The 23,277-nt window shown below is 44.7% G+C and overlaps 1 protein-coding gene across 1 annotated transcript in view; it reads right to left on the bottom strand.

Annotated features, from left to right (window-relative positions):
• syt8 (synaptotagmin VIII) overlaps positions 1 to 23,277 on the bottom strand; it is a 95,280-nt gene that overhangs the window by 7,553 nt on the left and 64,450 nt on the right. Inside the window, exons 7-8 of the mRNA XM_063062007.1 lie at positions 16,978 to 17,095; positions 5,096 to 5,229 (exon numbers count right to left, since the gene is read on the bottom strand). Coding sequence (XP_062918077.1) covers positions 5,096 to 5,229; positions 16,978 to 17,095 — 252 coding nt within the window. The remainder of the gene's footprint in view (positions 1 to 5,095; positions 5,230 to 16,977; positions 17,096 to 23,277) is intronic.

Here is a 23,277-nt window from a genome sequence, read left to right as displayed (position 1 = left end):
CTCTCCGGGCGGAGATGACGTCAGAGGTGCATTATAAAAGTCTCTACCCGCGCGTGGGCTATTTTGTGAGCCCGTTCGCTTGAGTAGAAAGTGGGTCGCCACATAACCGCCACCCCCCCCCAGAACCGGTGATACACCCCCAATGTCCACAGTCTGGATCAGTCTCTGTTTGGGTGGTCTGCCTCTGCGCCGCGGTGCCTGAACCTCGACCAGCTGCGCCAAGTCCGCATGGGCCAGTTTGAGTCGGTCCACCGTGAAAACCTCCTCTTTCCCCCCAATGTCCAGAACGTACGTGGACTCGTTGTTACTGATCACCTTGAATGGCCCTTCGTACACCCGCTGTAGCGGTGCCCGGTGTGCGCCCCTTCGTACGAATACAAACTTACAGTTCTGTAGGTTTTTGGGTACGCAGGTCGGGATCCGTCCGTGCTGAGAAGTCGGTACGGGGGCCAGGTTGCCGAGCCTTTCGCGTGGTCTGTTTAGGACTGCTGCGGGTTCTTCCTCTTGCCCCCTTGAGGCTGGTATGAACTCTCCTGGGACGACCAGGGGTGTGCCGTACACCAGCTCGGCCGACGAGGTGTGCAGATCCTCTTTGTGTGCTGTGCAGATTCCAAGCAAGACCCAGGGAAGCCCTTTCAGGCGGGCCATGAGAGCTGACGGTGGAAGTGTTCCACTAGTCCGTTCGACTGTGGGTGGTAGGCAGTTGTGTGGTGTAATTGTGTTCCCAACAGGTTGGCCACAGCTGACCACAGACTGGAGGTGAACTGGGCGCCTCTGTCGGAGGTAATGTGGGCCGAGATCCCGAAGCGTGCTACCCAGGTTGCAATCAGCACTGGGGCGCAGGAATCGGCGGTGGTGTCGTTGAACAGGACCGCCTCTGGCCATCTGGTGAACCGGTCTACCATAGTTAGGAGGTACCACACTCCTTGCGACACTGGCAGGGGTCCCACGATATCCACATGAATGTGGTCGAACCTCCGGCGGGTGGGTTCGAACCGCTGCGGCGGGGCTTTGGTGTGCCGCTGCACCTTGGCTGTTTGCCACTGCGTGCACGTTTTGGCCCATTCGCTGACCTGTTTGCGAAGTCCGTGCCACACAAACTTGCTGGAGACCATCCAGACGGTTGTCCTGATAGATGGGTGCGCCAAGCCGTGTATGGAGTCGAAAACTCACCGTCGCCAGGCTGCTGGGACGATGGGGCGAGGTTGGCTGGTAGACACGTCACACAGGAGGATCCTCTCACCTGGGCCTACGAGGAAGTCTTGCAGCTGCAAACCCGAGACTGCGGTCCTGTCGCTGGGCATCTCGTCGTCTGCCTGCTGCACCTCCACCAGCGCTGCATAGTCCACCCCTGGGACAGGGCCTGGATAGCTGGTCTGGAGAGTGCGTCCACAACAACGTTGTCCTTTCCCGAGACATGCTGGATGTCCATCGTGTACTCGGAGATGTAGGACAGATGTTGCTGCTGGCGGGCCGACCAGGGATCGGACACCTTTGTGAACGTGAAGGTCAATGGTTTGTGGTCCATGAATGCGGTGAACGGCCTGCCTTCTAAGAAGTACCTGAAATGCCGGATTGCCAGATATAGTGCCAACAGCTCCTGGTCGAAGGCACTGTACTTGAGTTCGGGTGGCCGTAGGTGCCTGCTGAAGAACTCCAGGAGTTGCCAGCGCCCCTTGATGAGTTGCTCCAGCACCCCACCGACTGCTGTGTTGGATGTGTCCACTGTGAGGGCAGTTGGAACGTCCGTGCTGGGGTGCACCAGCATCGCGGGGTCTGGTAAGGCTTCCTTGGCTTTAACGAAAGTGGCCGCGGCCGCTTCATCCCAAGTAATGTTCTTGCCTTTACCCGACATCAGGTTGAACAAAGGGCGCATGATATGGGCTGCTGAGGGGAGGAAGCAGTGGTAGAAGTTCACCATACCAACGAACTCCTGCAGGCCTTTAACTTTGTTGGGCCGGGCAAAGTGGCGGATCGTGTCTACCTTGGCAGGCAGAGGTGTTGCCCCGTCTTTGATAATCCTGTGGCCCAGGAAGTTGATGGTGTCAAGTCCGAACTGATATTTGGCCGGGTTGATCGTGAGGCCGAAATCACTCAGGCGGGAGTAGAGCTGGCAGAGGTGGGACAGACGTTCCTGACGAACTGCTGGCTATGAGGATGTTGTCCAAATAGATGAACGCAAAGTCCAGGTCATGTCCCACCGCATCCATTAGTCGCTGGAACGTCTGTGCGGCATTCTTCAGGCTTAACGGCATTCGGAGGAATTCGAACAGGCCAAACGGGGTGATGAGTGCTGTTTTGGGGATGTCTTCAGGGTGTACCAGGATTTGATGGTACCCCCGGACGAGGTCTACTTTGGAAAAGATGCTTGTCCCATGCAGGTTTGCTGCAAAGTCCTGTATGTGCGGCACGGGGTACCGGTCTGGAGTTGTAGCCTCGTTCAGTCTGCATAGTCGCCACATGGTCTCCAGCCCCTGGCTGCTTTGTGCACCATATGCAATGGGGAGGCCCATGGGCTGTTGAACCACCGTATGATCCCCAATTCCTCCATCCTCTTGAACTCCTCCTTCACCAGGCGGAGCTTGTCTCGGGGGAGCCTTCGTGCACGGGCATGGAGGGGTGGTCCCTGGGTCGGGATGTGGTGCTGTACTCCGTGTCTGGGCATGGCTGCCGTGAACTGCGGTGCCAGAACCGATGGAAAGTCCACCAGGATTCTGGTGAATTCATTGGCGGACAGCATGATGGAGTCCAGGTGTGGGGCCAGCAACTTGGCTTCACCCAGGGAGAATGTCTGGAAAGTCTTGGTATGGACCAGTCTTTTCCCTTGCAAGTCGACCAGCAGGCTGTGAGCTCACAAGAAGTCCGCCCCCAGGAGTGGTTGGGCTATGGCGGCCAGTGTGAAGTCCCACGTGAACTGGCTGGCGCTGAACTGTAGCTGCACTGTGTGGGTGCCATAGGTCCAAATTGTGCTGCCGTTTGCGGCCCTCAGGGTGGGTCCCGTCTCTCTGTTGCAGGTGTCATACCCCGTTGGGGGTAAGTCGCTGATCTCCGCTCTGGTATCGACCAAGAAGCAGCGTCCCGACTGTTTGCCCCAGACATACAGGAGGCTGGACTGGTGGCCAGCCGCCGTAGCCATTAGCGGCGGCTGGCCCTGGCATTTCCCAGGAACTTGCAGGGCGGGCGACAACGGCGGGCTTCTGTGTCCCACCGCTGGTGGTAGAAGCACTACTGTTCATTGGCCTCCTCACTCCTGCCTCTGGGTTGTGTGTGCTCCGTTGCCAGGCCTGGTCTGGCCTGCTGTTGGGTGCATGGCTTGGTAATCTGTCCAACGGATACCCCGCTCTCTCTCTTGGCTTTCCACAGCACATCTGCCTGGGCCGCCATGTTCTGGGGGGTCAATGTAATCTGCGTCGGCCAGCAGCAGACGTATGTCCTTGGGCAGTTGTTCTAGGAACGCCTGCTCAAACATGAGGCAGGGCTTGTGTCCTCCAACCAGGGCTAGCATCTCGTTCATTAATGCTGACGGCAGCCTGTCTCCCAAACCATCCAGGTGCAGCAAGCGGGCACCTCGCTCACGCCGTGAGAGGCCAAATGTCTCTATGAGCAGTGCCATGAATGCTGCATATTTGCCTTCTTCGGGGGGTGACTGTATGAAATCCCCAACCCATGTGGCTGTTTCCTGGTCAAGGGAGCTCACCACGTAATAGTAACGTGTGGAATCCAAAGATATCTGCCAAATCTGGAACTGGGCTTCTGCTTGGTCAAACCACATGCGTCGTCGCAGCGTCCAGAAAGTTGGCAGTTTTAGCGAAACTGCGTGAACAGATGAAGAGTCGATCATCTTTGGTCCAAATCCCGTTTGGACCGTCAGGGTCACCAATGTAGCGATGTGCTACACACAGAGCTAGAAATAATGACACACAGTCTGTAAGTCACACTTGAGACTCGTTTATTCAATCTTCACCGCAGTGGCTTTTAAGCAGTTCCCCTCCAGCCCTCTCCGGGTGGAAATGACGTCAGAGGTGCATTACAAAAGTCTCTCCCGCACGCGGGCTATTTTGTGAGCCGGTTCGCTTGTGTAGAAAGTGGGTGGCCACAGTTTATAATTTAAGTATTGCTATAAACTTACAGTACTTTCAAGATTAGTAAAATAGGGCTGGCAGCTTATTCCAAAGGGCTGCAATATACGAGGTCAAATTTGCACAGCCTGTGAAGCAGAATCCCACCTCTCCCGGAATTTCCGGGAGTCTCCCGAATTTGAATAGTGGCTCCCTGATGCCCGCAAGTTATATACAATATCACGGAATCAATTTTTTTGAGAGCGAGCGAGCGAGAGAGAGAGCGCGAGAGCAAGCAAGAGAGAGTGCGAGAGCAAGCAAGCGAGAGCGCGAGAGCAAGCAAGCGAGAGCGCGAGAGAGCAAGCGAGAGTGCGAGAGATCGAGCAAGAGACCATGAGAGAGAGAGAGAGAGCGCAAGCGCGCACCATGGCAGTGTTCCAAAAAAAAGAAAATATAAAACGTACGTCACCTCAGACTATACTAAAGTGTACCCCTGCTTAATAGGGGTGAAAAATAATGACAGTGTTGCTCGCTGCACTGTTTGCAACAGTGACTTTTCTATTGCCCATGGTGGGTTAAGACTGTGAAAGACATGTTGAGGTGAGTTTAACAGGTGTCATTCGTTCATTAGCATAGCTAACGTTATTTAAACTAGCTGGCTAGCTGCTGAGGAGCTACTCTATTGCAGACATCCCACCTCTCCCGGAAGTCTCCTGCAAACTGATGGTGCTACCTCCCTGAAATCAGTTTTTGCAGGGTGTGTGAAGGAAGTAGATAAAGGTTACATTGTTAATAACAAGAGGGCAAAAAAAAAAATCAGTGTGCTACTTGGTTGACATCCTCCAGTTAGCTGAACATGATATTGAGGTCAGAAAGCAATTGATGCCTCCACTTCCTCCTCATCTCTGCTTGAGTCAGAATATCAATTTGGTAATAAGCTGCTTTATTATTGGATGAGTGAATTTCACAGTCAACAGCAAAATTCTAATCCAGTACACCATGACTTTTCTTTAAACTTTTTCACATTTACTACTCACCTGTATTTCTTCTAAAGTTATATCAAACGTAAAAGACTCATTGAAATATGGATTTAAAGTTTTCTTTTTAACTGCTGTCTTCCTCTTCTTAATTTTTTTATTATTGAGTATCAAACGAATCTTCACATAAGGATCTATAAGAAATACAAATTATGCTTCTAGTTATTGACAAAAACAAAACCTGTCAGTCCATAGAACCATAGAACATTACAGCACAGAAACAGGACTTTTGGCCCTTCTTGGTTGTGCTGAAACATTTTTCTGCCTAGTCCCATTGACCTGCACCTGGCCCATATCCCTCCATACACCTCTCATCCATCTCTCATCCATGTACCTGTCCAAGTTTTTATTAAATGTTAAAAGTGAGCCCGCATTTACCACTTTTTCTGGCAGCTCATTCCACACTCCCACCACTCTCTGTGTGAAGAAGCCCCCCCTGATGTTCCCTTTAAACTTTTCCCCCTTCACCCTTAACCCATGTCCTCTGGGTTTTTTCTCCCCCAGCCTCAGTGGAAACAGCCTACTTGCATTCACTCTATCTATACCCATCATAATTTTATATACCTCTATCAAATTTCCCCTCATTCTTCTATGCTCCAGGGAATAAAGTCCTAATCTATTCAACCTTTCTCTGTAACTCACTTTCTCAAGTCCCGGCAACATCCTTGTAAACCTTTCCTGCACTCTTTCAACCTTATTAATATCCTTCCTGTAATTTGGTGACCAAAACTGTACACAATACTCCAAATCTGGCCTCACCAATGCCTTATACAACCTCACCATAACATTCCAACTCTTATACTCAATACTTTGATTTATAAAGGCCAATGTACCAAAGGCTCTCCTTACAACGCTATCTACCTGTGACGTCACTTTTAGGGAATTTTGTATCTGTATTCCCAGATCCCCCAGTTCTACTGCATTCCTCAGTGCCCTACCATTTACCTTATATGTTCTACCTTGGTTTGTCCTTCCAAAGTGCAATACCTCACACTTGTCTGTAATAAATTCCATCTGCCATTTTACAGCCCATTTTTCCAGCTGATCCAAATCCCTCTGCAAGCTTTGAAAACCTTCCTCACTGTCCACTACACCTCCAATCTTTGTATCATCAGCAAATTTGCTGATTCAATCTACCACATTATCAACCAGATCATTGATATAAATGACAAATAACAATGGACCCAGCACTGATCCCTGAGCACACCACTAGTCACAGGCCTCCACTCAGAGAAGCAATCCTCCACTACCACTCTCTGGCTTCTTCCATCGAGCCAATGTCTAATCCAATTTACTACCTCTCCATGTATACCTAGCGAATGAATCTTCCTAACTAACCTCCCATGCGGGACCTTACCAAAGGCCTTACTGAAGTCAATGTAGACAACATCCACTGCCTTCCCTTCATCCACTTTCCTGGTAACCTCCTCGAAAAACTCTAATAGATTCATTAAATATGACCTACCAAGCACAAAGCCATGTTGACTCTCCCTAATAAGTCCCTGTCTATCCAAATACTTGTAGATCCTATCTCTCAGTACTCCTTCCAATAATTTACCTACTGCTGATGTCAAATTTACTAGCCTATAACTTCCCGGATTACTTTTAGAGCCTTTTTTAAATAACAGAACAACATGAGATATCCTCCAATCCTCCGGCACCTCACCCGTGGATACCGACATTGTAAATATATCTGCCAGGGCCCCTGCAATTTCAACACTAGTCTCCTTCAAGGTCCGAGGAAATACCCTGTCAGGTCCTGGGTACCTACTTCTGATTTGCCTCAAGATAGCAAGCACCTCCTCCTCCTCAATCTGTATAGGTTCCATGACCTCACTACTTGATTGGCTGATTTCCATTGACTCCATGCCAGTTTCATTAGTAAATACAGATGTAGAAAACCCATTTAAGATCTCACCCATTTCTTTTGGTTCCATACATAGCCGACCACTGTGATCTTCAAGAGGACCAATTTTATCTCTTACTATCCTTTTGCTCTTAATATACCTGTAGAAGCTCTTTGGATTATCGTTCACCTTGACTGCCAAAGCAACCTCATGTCTTCTTTTAGCCCTCCTGATTTATTTCTTTAGTATTTTTTTGCACTTTTTATACTCCTCAAGCACCTTATTTGCTCCCTGTTTCCTATACATATCATATCTCTCTCTTTCCTTCTTTATCAGAGTTCTAATATCCCTTGAGAACCAAGGTTCCTTATTCTTATTCACTTTGCCTTTAACCCTGACAGGAACATACAAACTCTGCACTCTCAAAATTTCTCCTTTGAAGGCCTCCCACTTACCAATCACATCCTTGCCAGAGAACAACCTGTCCCAATCCACACTTTTTAGATCCTTATCCGTGTAAGCGGAACAAGTGCTACACATGCCCTTACACTTCCTCCCTTACCACCATTCAGGGCCCCAAACAGTCCTTCCAGGTGAGGCATCACTTCACCTGTGAGTCGACTGGGGTGATATACTGCGTCCGGTGCTCCCGATGTGGCCTTTTATATATTGGTGAGACCCGACGCAGACTGGGAGACCGCTTTGCTGAACATCTACGCTCTGTCCGCCAGAGAAAGCAGGATCTCCCAGTGGCCACACATTTTAATTCCAAATCCCATTCCCATTCTGACATGTCTATCCACGGCCTCCTCTACTGTAAAGATGAAGCCACACTCAGATTGGAGGAACAACACCTTATATTCCGTCTGGGTAGCCTCCAACCTGATGGCATGAACATCGACTTCTCTAACTTCCGCTAAGGCCCCACCTCCCCCTCGTACCCCATCTGTTACTCATTTTTATGCACACATTCTTTCTCTCACTCTCCTTTTTCTCCCTCTGTCCCTCTGAATATACCTCTTGCCCATCCCCTGGGTCACACCCCCCCCCCCCGTCTTTCTTCCCGGACCTCCTGTCCCATGATCCTCTCGTATCCCCTTTTGCCTATCACCTGTCCAGCTCTCGGCTCTATCCCTCCCCCTCCTGTCTTCTCCTATCATTTTGGATCTCCCCCTCCCCCTCCAACTTTCAAATCCCTTACTCACTCTTCCTTCAGTTAGTCCTGACGAAGGGTCTTGGCCTGAAACGTCGACTGCACCTCTTCCTATAGATGCTGCTTGGCCTGCTGCGTTCACCAGCAACTTTTATGTGTGTTGCTTGAATTTCCAGCATCTGCAGAATTCCTGTTGTTTTTTTTTTAGATCCTTTCTCATTTCTTCAAATTTGGCCTTTTTCCAGTTTGGAACCTCAACCCGAGGACCAGGTCTATCTTTATCCATGATCAAGTTGAAACTAATGGTGTTACGATCACTGGAACCAAAGTGTTCCCCTACACACACTTCCGTCACCTATCCTAACTCGTTTCCTAATAGGAGATCTAATATTGCATCCTCTCTAGTTGGTACCTCTATATATTGATTTAGAAAACTTTCCTGAACACATTTTATAAACTCTAACCCGTCTGGGCCTTCAACAGTATGGGAATCCCAATCAATATGTGGAAAATTAAAATCCCCTACTATCACAACTTTATGTTTCCTGCAGTTGTCTGCTATCTCTCTGCAGATTTGCTCCTCCAATTCTCGCTGACTATTAAGTGGTCTATAATACAACCCCATTAATGTGGTCATACCTTTCCTGTTTCTCAGCTCCACCCATATGGCCTCGGTAGACAAGCCCTCTAATCTGTCCTGCTTGAGCACTGCTGTAACATTCTCCCTGACTAGCAATGCCAACCCCCACCCCACCCTTCATTCCTCTGCCTCTATCACGTCTGAAACATCAGAACCCTGGAACACTAAGCTGCCAGTCCTGCCCCTCCTGCAGCCAACTTTCACTAATGGCTATAATGTCGTAGTTCCATGTGTCAATCCTTGCCCTCAGCTTGTCAGCTTTCCCCACAATACTCCTTGCATTGAAATAGACACACCTCAGAAGATTATTACCACCACACACAACCCTTCTATTTGTGACTTTGCATGAACTTTTAACATCATTTTTTCTCTCCCCCGCTCCACTATCTACTCTGGCACTCTGGTTCCCATCCCCCTGCAAATCTAGATTAAACCCTCCACAAAAGCACTAACAAATCTCCCTGCAAGGATATTGGTCCCCTTGTAGTTCAGGTGTAACCCATCTCTCTTGTACAGGTCCTAGAAGAGGTCCCAATGATCCTGAAATCTGACACCCTGCTCCCTACAGCAGTTCCCTAGCCACTTGTTCATCCGCCAGAGCATCCTATTCTTACCCCCACTGGCACGTAGTACAGGTAGCAATCCTGAGATTACCACCCTCAAGGTCCTGTTTCTTAACTACCTACCAAACTCCCTATACTCACTCTTCAGGACCTCCTCACTCTTTCTTCCTACGTCATTGGTACCGATGTGCACCATGACATCTGGCTGATCACCCTCCCACTTCAGAATGCTGTGCACGCAATCAGAGACTTCCCTGACCCTCACACCCAGGAGGCAACAAACCTTCTGGGAGTCTCTGTCACGACCACAGAACCTCCTTTCTGTACCTCTAACTATCAAGTCCCCTATCACTACCTCTCTCCTCTTCTTCCACCCTCCCTTCTGCACTGCAGAACCAGACTCATTGCCAGAGATCCGGCTACTGCAGCTAAGTCATCCCCCCCAACAGTATCCAATGAGGTATACTTGTTGTTGAGGGGAATAGCCACAGGGAAACCCTGCTCTGCCTGCCCTTTCCCCTTCCCTCGCCTGACGGTAACCCAATTACCTGTGCGCTGTTCCTTTGGTGTAACTACCTCCCTGAAGCTACTATCTACAAACACCTCATTCTCCCGAATGATCCGGAGGTCATCCAGCTCCTGATCCAGTCCCCTAACATGGTTTGTTAGGAGCTGCAGCTGGATGCACTTCTTGCAGGTGTCGTTGTGAAGGACACCGGAGGTCTCCCTGACTTCCCACATCCTGCCTGGCATTCTCTCTAATCTAAACAAACAAAACTTACCAGAACCTACCCTCGCCTCTGCCTGTTCATGCCTGCCTGTTTGGGTTTGTACTCTATTTTGCTTTGTAACAGTATATGGTAAATATTTGTTTTAAACTATACAGAAATTACTTAATAAAATAACCACAATCTTCCATATAGATGATGCTTCCTCAGACAATTGCATGTTAATGGATGTTTTATACTCAGACTTAGAAAAAGGCATCTGCTAGAAGTAATATGAACTTGGTTCCATTTTTAAATTGATTGTGTTAACTTCAATTTTGAACAATTATGTAAAATATGTGATATCACCGCAGCCATCTATAAAATAATCCTTAACTATCAATGGAAAATTAAAAGTGAGAAAAACATCAAGTGTAAGCAATTCATCACATATATCTATACTAAGATGTGACTGCTTATTGCATTTAATAAGTACATGACTCTTGTATCTGCATCTTGTGAGGATAGATGTTAGAATTGTCTATGTCATTAATTCCCGTATTACTGCATTGATTAAATTATACCCATTGAAATGAAACAAATCTAATTGACATGAGGGATCCCGTTCTTAAATGGGTGAATGAGCATTGAACCCAACCACTATTTAAATATTAAAATACCAGAGACACAAGAAGCTGCAGATGCTGGAGCCTGGAGCCAAAAAAAAAAACCTGCTGGAGAGACTCAGTGGTTCATACAGCATCTGCGGAAGGTAATTAACAGTCGATGTTTCAGGTCCAGGCCCTTCCTCTGGACTGATCAGTGAACAGGAACAGGATGTAAACAGATCCCAATGCTCTTGGTGCAAACTTGATACCTTGTTAAAGTCAGGAGTCACAAGGATACATTGTGCACCTGGGGGCCAGGGAGCAACTCCCCAGGCTGAAATGAAGTGGCCTTAGGAGGGGGCCAGAGAGAAATATCAGGTGAAGCCTTGTGGATATTGTACCAATGCTGAAAGTTACATCATGGTCTCATTCACTTGGGGATCAGCAGAGACAAACATAAATTTCAACACAAGAACCATCGCATTTACACATCTGCTGTTGGTTTAACACTTAAATGTATCTCATGCCTCACAAAGTATCCATTTGGCTAAGCAATTGGATCATATTCTATTGATTTGAGAAGAATAAAGGGTAATTCTATTGAAACACATAAGATTCTGAGAGGACACAACTGAGATGTTTTGAGATGTTTCTACTACTGAGGGAATTTCAAATGGACAGACAATTTACTTGGATTTTCAGAAGGCCTTTGATAAGGTGACACTAATGAGTCTGTTAAACAAGATAAGAGCCCATGACAATACAGGAAAGATATTAGCATGGATAGAGGAGGTAAAGAGTTGGAATAAATGGGATATTTCCTAGTTGACTGTCAGTGACTAGTGGTGTTCTGCAGGAGTGGGCGTTGGGACCACTACTTTTCACATTATATGTTAATGATTTGGATGATGGAATTGATGGCTTTGTGCCAAGTATGCGGACGATACTAAGATAGGTAAGACAAACAACCCACAATGTGTGATCAAGATCGGAAATACAAATATCAAACAAGTCAACCATTTCAGATTTCTTGGCAGCCTAATAACAAGTGATGGCAGGTGCGACGCAGATATCAAATACAGAATAGCAATGGTGAAATAAGCTTTCCAAAAAATGAAGACCATATTAACAGACAGAAAGATGAGCATGTACACTAAAAACAGAATACTGCAGTGCTACATTTATTCTATCCTGACTTATGGAAGTGATTGCTGGACCACTTCCCCAGCAATGGAAAAGAGACTAGAAGCAGCTGAATAGTGGTTCTACAGGAGAATGTTGAAAATATCATGGACCACACACACATCAAATGAAGAAGTTCTCAGGAGAGCCCAAGCAGTTCGATCACTCATGCCAACAATAGGAGAAAGACAACTCAGATTCCTAGGACACATCACGTGGAAAGATGAGCTAGAAAAACTTATACTCTCTGGAAAGATTGAGGGGAGCAAACCTAGAGGAAGACCTCGGCTTATGTACATCAAAAGCACAGCCAGGTGGCTACACATCAAGGAAATGGAAGCCATCAAAAGAACGAAGGATAGATCTATATGGAAAACCATGGTCACCAACGTCCGCATCGGATATGGTACCTGGACAGACAGACAGACTAAGATAGGTGGAAGGGCAGGTAGTGTAGAGGGAACAGGAAGTCTGCAGAAGAAATTGGACAAATGAGGAGAATGGACACAGAAGTGGCAAATGGAATATAGTGCAGGGAAGTGTACAGGAATACACTTTGGCAGAAGGAATAAAGGCATAGACTATTTTCTAAATGGGGAGAAAATTCATAAATTGGAGGCACAAAGGGACTTGCAAGTCCTTTTGCAGGATTCCCTCTAGATTAACTTTCAGGTTGAGTCATTGTTAAGGAAGTCAAGTACATTGTTCACAATCATTTCGAGAAGACTAGAATATGAAAGTAAGGATGTAATGCTGCGGCTTTATAAGGCATTGGTTAGACTTCACTTGGAACATTGTGAGCAGTACTGGGACTCTTACCTAAGAAAAGATGTGCTGACATTGTACAGGGTTCAGAGGAGATTCAAAAGAATAATTCAGGAATGAAAGGGTTAATGTATGAGAAGCATTTGATGGCTCTTGGCCTGAGCTGGAGTTTACAAGAATGAGGGGTAACATCATTGAAACCTATTGAATATTGAAAGGCCTAGATAGAATGGATATGGAGAGGATGTTTCCCATAATTGAGGAGTCTTGGACTAGAGAGCACAGCCTCAGAATAGAGGGACATCATCCCTTTAGATCATAGGGTGAAGGAGCAGAATTAAGCCATTCAGCCGATCATTTCTTCATGGCTGATTCCAGATCCCACTCCACCCATATACCTGCCTTTGCGCCATATCTTTTGATCCCGTGACTGATCAGGAAACTATCAATTCCCACCTTAAATATATCCATAGGCTTGGCTTCCACTGCAGTCTGTGGCAGAACACTCCACAGATTCACCACTCTCTGGCCAAAATCATTCCTCCTTACTTCTGTTCTAAAAGATCGCCCTTCAATTTTGAGGCTGTGCCCTCTTGTTCTGGATACCTCCACCACAGGAAACATCCTTCCACATCCACCCTACCTAGTCCTTTCAACATTCTGTAGGCTTCAATGAGATCCTCCTGCATTCTTCTAAATTCCAGTGAGTACAGGCCCAAAGCTGCCAAATGCCTCTCATATGTTAACCCCGTCATTCCTGGAATCATCCTTGTGAACCTCCTTTGGATCTTCTTCAATGACAACACATCCTTTCTGGGATATGGGGACCAAATCTGTTGAATTACTCTAAGTGTGGCCTGACTAGTGTCTTATAAAGCCTCAGCATTGTCTCCTTGCATTTCTATTCCATTCCCATAGAAATACATGCCAACATTGCATTTGTCTTCTTTACCAGAGACTCAACCTGTAAATTAACCTTCTGGGAGTCTTGCATGAGGACTCCTAAGTCCCTCTGCACCTCTGAAATATGAACCTTCTCCCCATTTAGATAATAGTTTGCACTATTGTTCTTTTTACCAAAAAATGCATTATTGTACATTTCCCCACATTGTATTCCATCTGCCACTTTTTTGCCCATTCTTCCAATTTGTCTAAGTCCTGCTGCACTTGTATTGTTTCCTCAGCACTACCAACTCCTCCACCTATCTTCATATCATTCACAAACTTTGCCACAAAGCTATCAATTCCATTATCCAAATCATTGACAAACAATGTGAAAGGTAGTGGTCCCAATTTAGAACAGAGATGAAGAGTAATTTCTTTAGCTAGAAGGTTGTGAATCTGTGGGATTCATAGCTACTGACAGCTGTGGAGGCCAAGCCATTAGGTATATTTATAACAGAGGTTGATAGGTTCTTGATTAGTAAAGGCGTCAAAGATTATTGGGAGAAGGCAGGAGAACAGGGTTGAGAGGGATAATAAATCAGCCATAATACAATGGAGCACACTCAATGCACCAAATGGCCTAATTCTGCTCCTATGCTTTTTGGTCTGATAATATTACAAGATGTAAAGGGACAGTCATTTAAAAAAAATGTGGTGTGTTGGAATTTCTTCCTGCACAGGAGATACTGGTGGTTTTGAGGTACATATAGATGGATACATTCTGAGGGCCCAACTAGAGAAACCCTATACTCACAAACAAGAGAAAATCTGCAGACGCTGGAAATCCAAGCAACACATATAAAATGCTGGAGGAACTCAGCAAGGCAGGCAGTATTGACGGAGAAGAGTACAGTCCCTGACTCGGCCTGAAATGTCGACTGTACTCTTTTCCATAAACCCTAGACTCAGCCATCTCTATCATGGACACAACCCTCCCCACCATCAAGGACATCTTTAAGAGGCAATGCCTAAAGAAGTTGCCATCCACCCTCATAACTGGAACAGTGAAGAAGGTTGCAACAGTATCTAGATCGACTGGGAAAGTTTGCAAAGGAATGACTGATGAAATTTAATTCAGACAACTGTAAAGTGAAGCATTTTGGGAAGTTAAACCAGAACAGGGCATACCCAGTGAAGTTAGACCCTGGGAAGTGTGGTAAAACAGAGAGAGCTAGCGGTGCAGATCCATATTTCCATGAAAGTGGGGAGACCATTTGACAGATGGTGAAGAAGGATTCAAGGCATGCGTGCCTTCATCAGTCAGACATTGAGTTCAAAAACACAAAATACTCTGCAGATGCTGGGGTCAAAGCAACACTCACAAAACGCCGGAGGAACTCAGCAGGTCGGGCAGCATCCGTGGAAATGATTAGTCGACGTTTTGGGCCAGAACCCTTCGTCAGGACTGTAGAGGGAAGGGGCAGAGGCATAGGGCCTCTGCCCCTTCCCTCTACAGTCCTGACGAAGGGTTCCAGCCCAAAACGTCGACTGATCATTTCCACGGATGCTGCCCGACCTGCTGAGTTCCTCTAGCATGTTGTGAGACATTGAGTTCAAAAGTTGAGACATCATGTTACAGCTGTACAAGACAAGACCAATGGTGAAATTAGAGGAAAGAGAAAGGGGTACATTGGTGAGACTGTACTTGGAGTACTGTGTGCATTTCCAATCACAAAAGGATGGGAAGGATGTCATTAAGTCAGAGAGGGTGCAGAAAGATTCAGAAGGATGTTGCTGGGACTGGAGTGCTTGAGTTATAAGGAGGGAAGGAGCAGGCCAGGACTATTTCCCCTGGAGTGAAGGAAGCTGACCGATGACCTTAAGTATGAGAGGTATAGATAAAGTGAACATGCAAAGTCTTTTTCCCAGGATAAGGAAGTCTGAAACTAGACAACACAAGTTTAAGATGAGAACAGAATGATTTAAAGGGGACCTGAAGGGTGACATTTTCCACACAGAGGGTCATGAGTATATGGAATGAACCACCGGAGAAAGTGATAGAGATATGTACTATCACAATGTTTAAAAGATATTAAGAACAGTATTGTAGAGGAAAATATTTAGAAGGATATGAACTAAATACGGGCAAATTAGACACTTTGGTTGGCTTATTTCCACGCTATATAACTCTAAGTGAGGTAAATCTCTGAAATTTTTGAAGTTGTAGGGGGATGTAAAATCATAGTCTATTTAAAAAGGAAGTAAATATATTTTTTTCAAAAAAGGAAAATGACGACCTTGGTTAACAGGCACAGACGGAGAGATGAAATCTAGAACAGATCAGGCATGATCATGCTGAGTGGCTCATTCACGTTCCTATTTTCTGTGCTCAGAGGTGAGAAATGTTGGCAATTATTTCAAATGATTGGCAGGTTCAGCATGATATGTATCACCCGAGACATTCTCTGTTCTCCTCACTCCCATTGGGCAGAAGATACAAAAGCCTGAAAGCACATACCAACAGGCCCGAGGGCAGATTTGATTCTGCTGTTATAAGACTACTGAATGGTCCCCAGTATCATGAGATGGACTCTTGACCTCACAGCTTACATTATTATGGTCTTACAACTTATTGTTTGCTTACAATGCAAATTTCTTTTTAACTGTAATATGCTTTTTGCCATTCTGTTATTGTTTCCCTTGTACTCCGTCAATTCACTGTTGTGATGAAATGATTTTTTTGGATGGCATGCAAAGCAAACATTTTTTCACTGTACCCCAGTACATGATTTAATTTTACATTTGATAGCACATAGATGATGAGAAATTTGTTTTGTATATTTCTGTATATTACCAAAATTTCCGTAAATTACATAGTAAACCAATTTACCAATCTATATTTACATAGCTGGCAGAAGAAAGAGCATGTTGTACAGATTTGAGATTTCTGTAAATATATTTTAGAAAGAATAGTAGGTAACTAGGAATTGGTTGCAAAAATAGGATCGGAAATTTAATCTCCTTCAGCCTTCTCCCCTCCATTTTTAAATCTTCTAGCCCTCTTCTTTTTCAGTCTCCATTCTTTCTTCCACCTTTCCTCTTTTTCTAGTTCCTTATCTCACTCTCTTTTTCTCACCTAGCACACTTCACACTTATTCTCTAACTTCCTATATTCTATCTCTTTTGCCTACCTCTTTGTTCTCCTTCTTACATCTCCCTCATTTCTCCTCCTCTGTCTCTTCCACTCCCTATTTACTTCTTACCATCAGTGGTTCCAATGGGCCAGATGTCAATTGGTTGTGAGTTCATTATCATCCATTTTGCAATCTCATTCAACATTTTCACAAGCAGGGAAAGTAGTCAGAGAATGGACTTGGTGAATCATCATTTTAGTTTTAAATACTTTTACTTGGGAAGCTGTACTTATCTCCAAAGCCATTTCTTAAAAAAATCATGGATAACATACACTTTGGCAGATTGTTCCCATCTTTGAGTAAATTTCAGTTGAACGTTTCTGTTTTAAAATTCTTACCAGATAAACCATCTTTATCCATTATCTGCAGGTTCTTGGCTTCTAAAATGACAACAGTCAGCTTGCTTGAAGCAGGGACATAACGGAGGGATATGCAGATATCACCATGTTCCACATCCTAAGAAACCAAGCAAGATATCATCATCACCTTCATCATGTGCCATGTCGTGGTCAGACTATGATTGTTCTGGGTATTTTTTTTAGACAAGTGGTTTGCCATAGCCTTCTTCTGGTCAATATCTTTACAAGGCAGGTGACCACAGTGATTATCAATACGCTTCAGAGATTGCCTGTCTGGTCTTACACATTGTCTTACACATTTTATTGTGTGAATTTTTGCAAGGTTTGGGCTGTGTAACTCCTCCTTAAAACTGGCAGTATCTTTTGCATTCAAAAGAAAATAAATCCAAATCTGTGAAGGGTTTCAACCTGAGGAATGAATTTGTCATTCCTCTTTGACTAAATGCAGACTGTATCTGCTGCAGTACTTATCCGCATCTGTTATTAATGCTGACTGTCATCACTCTACATTCATCTGCCGTTATCCCCACATTAGTGGCACTAATGTGGCAAGGTAATGTCAAGGTGCAGACATTAATCCTCAGTAGTGTACCTGGCAAGGTATTGAAAACTCGTGCCAAGCAACTGGATTGAGTGTTGAAGGGTGTCTGCAGGTTGAAGTTCTCACCTGCTTCAAAAGAGCACGCTCCTCGCTGACAATAAACACAGACACACCTCAAGGATGCGTACTTAGCACTGGTCTATTCTATCTACACTCATGACCATGGCTAAGCCATTTATAAATTTGCAGATGACACCACTGTTGATAAAAGCTAAGGTGGCAACAACGAGGACCACAAGAATGAGAAACATCAGCTGGTTGAGAGGTGTCACAGCACCAACCTCGCACACAACAGTAGCAGATCAAGGAACTGACTGTAGACTTCAGGAAGGGGAATTCAAGAGAACACATTAGTCCTCACTGAGGAAAGTGTGAGCAGCATTAAGTTCCTGGGTGTCAACAGCTCTGAAGAGACCCAAAACATTGACGCAGTCATGTAAAATGCACATCAACGCTTTACTTCATTAGGAGTTTGAGAAGATTTGGTACATCACAAATATACTTGCAAACTTCTACAGATTTATGGTGGAGAGCAATCTAACTAGTTGCATCACAGTGTAGGATCACAAGAAGTTACAGAAAACTGTAGACTCAGCCAGCTCCACCTTGGGCACAGGCTCCCAACCATCCGGAGGTGGTGCCTCAGGAAATTTGCATCCAACGTTAAGGACACTCACCATCATGGCTCAGAAGGGAAGGGGAGAGAAGAGAATTGCAGTAATGATAGGGGATTCCACAGTTAGAGGAGCAGAGATGAGATTTAGCGGACATGATAAACACACCCGGTTGGTATGCCTCTTCCCAGAGGCCAGGGTCAGAGATGCCTCAGATCTTGTCCACGGCTTTCTAAAGGGAGAAGGTGAGCAGCTAGAAGTGTTGGTATATATTGGGACCAATGACGTAGGTAGAAAAAGCAAAGAGGTCCTGAAGAGAGAATTTACGGAGCTAGGTAGAAAGCTGAAAAGTAGGATGTCAGACTGGCTATCTCTGGATTGCTGCCTGTGCCACATGCCAGTAAGGGTTAGAATTGGATGATTTTGGAGATGAATGCGTGACTGAGAAACTGGTGCAGGAGACAGGGTTTCAGATCTCTGGATCACTGGGATCTCTTCAGGGGAAAGTATGAAGTATACAAAAGGGAGGGGAGGGACCAATATCCTTGTGGGCAGGTTTGTTAGAGCTGTTGGGGAGAGTTTAAACTAATTTGGCAGGGGGATGGGAAGCAGAGTGATAGGGTTGAGGATAGAGCTGTTGGTTTACAAACAGAGGCAGTGTGTAATGAAACTGTCAGGAAGGACAGCCAGATGACAGGGCAAAATTGCAGTCAGTGGGATGAGTTGCAGTGTAAAAGGGGGACAAGATCGAAAAGGGTGATGGATATGGGACTGAAGGCATTATATTTGAATGCACACAGTATACAGAATAAAATAGATGATCTTGTAGTGCACTGAGAGATTAGCAAGTGTGCTGTTGGTGGCATCACTGAGTTGAGGCTAAAAGAAGCTTAACATCCAAGAGTGTACATTGTATCAAAAGGACAGGCAGGTAGGGAGAGGAGGTGGCATAGCTCTGTTGGTAACATTTAAATCAAATCCTTAGAAAGAAGTGACATAGGATCAGAAGATGTAGAAACATTGTGAGTAGAGTTGCGAAACCACAAGGGTAAACGGACAATGATAGGAGTTATATACAGGCCTTTGAACTGTAGCCAGGATATGGGCTACAAATTGCAATGGGGAATAGAAAAGACACGTCAAAAGGGCAATGTTATAATAGTCATGAGGGAATGGGGGATTTCAATATGCAGGTAGGTTGGGGAAAGCAGGTTGGTGCTGGATTCCAAAAGAAAGAGTAGTTTGTTGTTGAACCCTGTAGGGGATCAGCTATTCTGGATTGGGTGTTGTGCAATGAATTGGATTTGATTCGGGAGCTTAAATGTAAAGGAACCCTTAGGAGAAGGTGATCATAATATGGAATTCACCTGCGATTTGAGAGGGAGAAGCTAAAGTCAGATGTATTAGTATTACAGTGAGTAAAGGGAATTACAGAGGCAGAAAGAGGAACTGGCCAAAGTTGATTGGAACGGGACACTAGCAGGGATGATGGCAGAGCAGCAGTGGCTGGAATTTCCTGAAGCAATTTGGAAGGCACAGGATAGACACAGCCCATAGAAGAAGTATTCTAAAGGCAGGATGACATGTCCATGGCTGACAAGGGAAATCATAGTCAACATAAAAGCAAAGAGAGGGCACATAATAGAGCATGATAGAGAAAGTAGATGATTGGGAAACTTTTAAAAACCAACAGAAGGCAACTAAAGAAGCCATAAAGGGGTAAAGATGAAATAGGAAGGGAAGCTAAGCAACAATATCAAAGAGGATACCAAATGTCTTTTCTTCAGATATATAAAGAGTTAAAGAGAGGTGTAAGGAGATATTGGACTTCTGGAAAATGAGGCTGGAGAGTTAGTAATGAGGCACAAAGAAATGGCAAAGGAACTTAATACATATTTTGCATTAGTCTTCACAGTGGAAGACACTAGCAGTATGCTGGACATTCGAGAAGGTCAGGAGGCAGAAGTTGCCATTACTAGGGAGAAGGTGCCTGGGATAAGTCATTTGGATAAGTTGACCTACACCCCAGGGCTCTGAAGGAGGTAGCTGAAGAGATTGTGGAGGCATTAGTAATGATCTTTCAAGAATCACTAGATTTCAAAATGGTTCTGCAGGACTGGAAAATTGCAAATGTCATCCCATCCTTCAGGAAGGGAGTGAGGCAGAAGAAAGGAAATTATAGGTCAGTTAGCCTGACCTCAGTGACTGAGAAGATGTTGATGTCAATTGTTAAGGATGCGGTTTTGGGTACTTGGAGGTATATGATAAAACATACCAAAGTCAGCATGGTTTCCTGACAAATAAGAATACTTTGAGGAAATAAAGTAGAATTGGTAGATGTGTGTACTTAGACCTTTAGAAGTCCTTTGACCAGGTGCCACAGGTTAGGGGCAGGTAGTATTGAGGAAGCAGGGAGGCCGCAGAGGACTTGGACAGATTAGGAGATTGGGCAAAAGAAAAGTGGCAAATAGAATACAGTGTCAGGTAGTGTATAGTCACGCACTTTGGTAGAAGGAATAAAAGTATAGACTATTTTCTAATCAGGAAGAATATTCAAAAATATGAGGTGCAGCGAAAGGGTCCTGGGGGTCCTCATGCAGGATTCGCTGAAAATAATTTGCAGGTTGAGTAGGTGGTGAGGAAGGTAAATGCAATGTTAGCATTCATTTCAAGAGGACTAGAATATAAAAGCAAGGGTGTACTGCCGAGGCTTTATAAAGCACTGGTGAGGCCTCACCTGATTATTGTGAACAGTTTTGGGCCCCTTATCTAAGAAAGAACGTGCTGACATTGGAGAGGGTTCAGAGGAGGTTCACAAAATTGGATACGGGAATGAAAGGAATATCATATGAGAAGTGATTGATGGCTCTGGGGTTTTGCTCACTGGAATTTAGATGAATGAAGGGGGATCTCATTGAAACTTACCAAATGTTGAAAGGCCTAGTTAGAGTGGATGTGGAGAGGATATTTCCTTTGATGGGCGAATCTAGGACTGGAGGACACAGCCTCAGAGTAGAGGAACCTCCATTTAGAACAGAGATAAGGAGGAACTTCTTTGCCAGAGGGTGGTAAATCCATGGAATTCATGGTCACAGGTGGCTGTGGAGGTCAAATCATTGGGTATATTTAAGCAAAGGTCAATAGGTTCTTGATTAGTCAGGGCATGGAAGGTTATGGGAAGAAGGTAGAAGAATGTGGCTGAGAGAGAAATGGATCAGCCATGATAAAATGGTGGAGCAAACTTGACGGGCTGAATGGCCTAATTCTGCTCTTATGTCTTCTGGTACAGGAGCCTGCAGACCCTCACCCAACAATTCAGAAATCGTGGCTTCCCTTCCATCATCAGATTTCAAAGATCCAAATATTCAAAGTACATTTATTATCAAAGTTGCATGCAGTATACAACCTTGAGAATCATCTTCCTGCAGACAATCTCGAAAGAAAGAAACACTGCGAAACTCATTCAAAGAAAGCATCAAACACACAAAGAACAAATCACGCAAACGGCAAAAAACAAATGAATAACAAACCTCAGTCTTTGAAACAGTCTAGGAATGCTCAGTTTAGTTCAGTCCAGTGCAATATAGCACTGTGTCATTCGTTGACTGCACTTCACAGAGCCAGTCTGCCCCAATCAAAATCATACAAAATAGCAATAAAAAAGGAGTATCCAGGCACCAGAAACATATATAACATGAACAGCGGAGTCCTCCAAAACCAAGTCCAATCCACAAACGGCACTGATCAAACCTTGCCAAAGACCCAAGTCTCCTGCACTTTCCTCTGGCAGTAGCAAGTAAGAGGGAGAGGTCAACCAGTCGAATGCGGGCATACGGCGGCGAACACCTGCTCGCCTTCCGCTCTCATCCTCATTGAGTTCAATCTGGCTTGATGCTTTAATCGAGAACTGGAGCTGATCTTGGGTTCGTACACACACACTTAGGCCACAAACTCAATTTTCAACCCTGTCAATTACACCAAATTCCCTCAGAGACAGCAAAAGCACCAGATCACTCAGCCGGCCCAAAAACACATCATCAAAATGTAAATCGCAGGCTCCAATTTCACACAGAGTGGTAGTAGAAGTGTATTTAAAGGAAGAAGGAGAAGAAGTAGTTTCATGAACTGCCTGCAGGATGTTGCCATTAGTCGCGTTTGTCACTGTTGCCATCTTGGACCATAGTGTTCATAAATTCTGAAGAGTCCATAACAGTAACTCATTATTCCTTTTACTTTGCACAATTTATCTTGTAATTTAAGTAATTTTATGTCTTTAAATTGTGCTGTTGCCACAAAACAAATTTCACATCATATAGGACGGTGATAATAAAGCTGATTCTGACTCTGAGCTTCTTGATGTGGCCATACAATGCACAACAGTCCACTTGACTGAAAAATAAAATCTTCTCACTTATAACAAAAGAGCATCTCTTTGTCTTTGATTGGTGGGATTAATGCTATTAAGATGATCATTTTGCCCAAATTTTTATATATATTTCCAGCGGTTCCAATTTTTATCCCAAAATCTTTTTCCGATAACGTAGACTTAAAAATTTCCTCATATATATGGCAGAATAAAAATCCTAGGTTAGGTAAATGGTATTTACAGAAACCTAAAAAGGAGGGGGGACTTGCCCTCCCAAATTTCAGATTCTATTATTGGGCAGTTAATATTCGATATTTAAAATTTTGGTTACGAGATTTGGATGTATCTTTAAATCCACAGTGGGTAAATCTTGAATGTAATTCATTACAAGGGTTTTCCTTGGGTTCGGTTTTAGGAACTTCGCTTCCTTTTACTTCTTCCAAATTGTATAAACAAATGAATAATCCAATAGTTAAGCATACCTTACGTATATGGTTTCAATTTCGAAGATTTTTTGGATTTAATCAATTTATTTTAGCAAGTCCTATTATATCTAATTTCCTTTTTCAACCTTCCACTATGGATCAAGCTTACTTTGATTGGAAAACCAAAGGTATAATACGTTTTCGTGATCTATTTCTAGATAATTGTTTCATGTCTTTTGATCAACTTTCTAATAAATATAACTTACCCAGATC

The sequence above is a fragment of the Mobula hypostoma genome, chromosome 11 (genome assembly GCF_963921235.1).
Source record: "Mobula hypostoma chromosome 11, sMobHyp1.1, whole genome shotgun sequence".
NCBI classification, from domain to species: Eukaryota; Metazoa; Chordata; class Chondrichthyes; order Myliobatiformes; family Myliobatidae; genus Mobula; species Mobula hypostoma.
The sequence above is the reverse complement of the archived record's forward strand: the minus strand, read 5'-3'. Positions and strand labels throughout refer to the sequence as shown.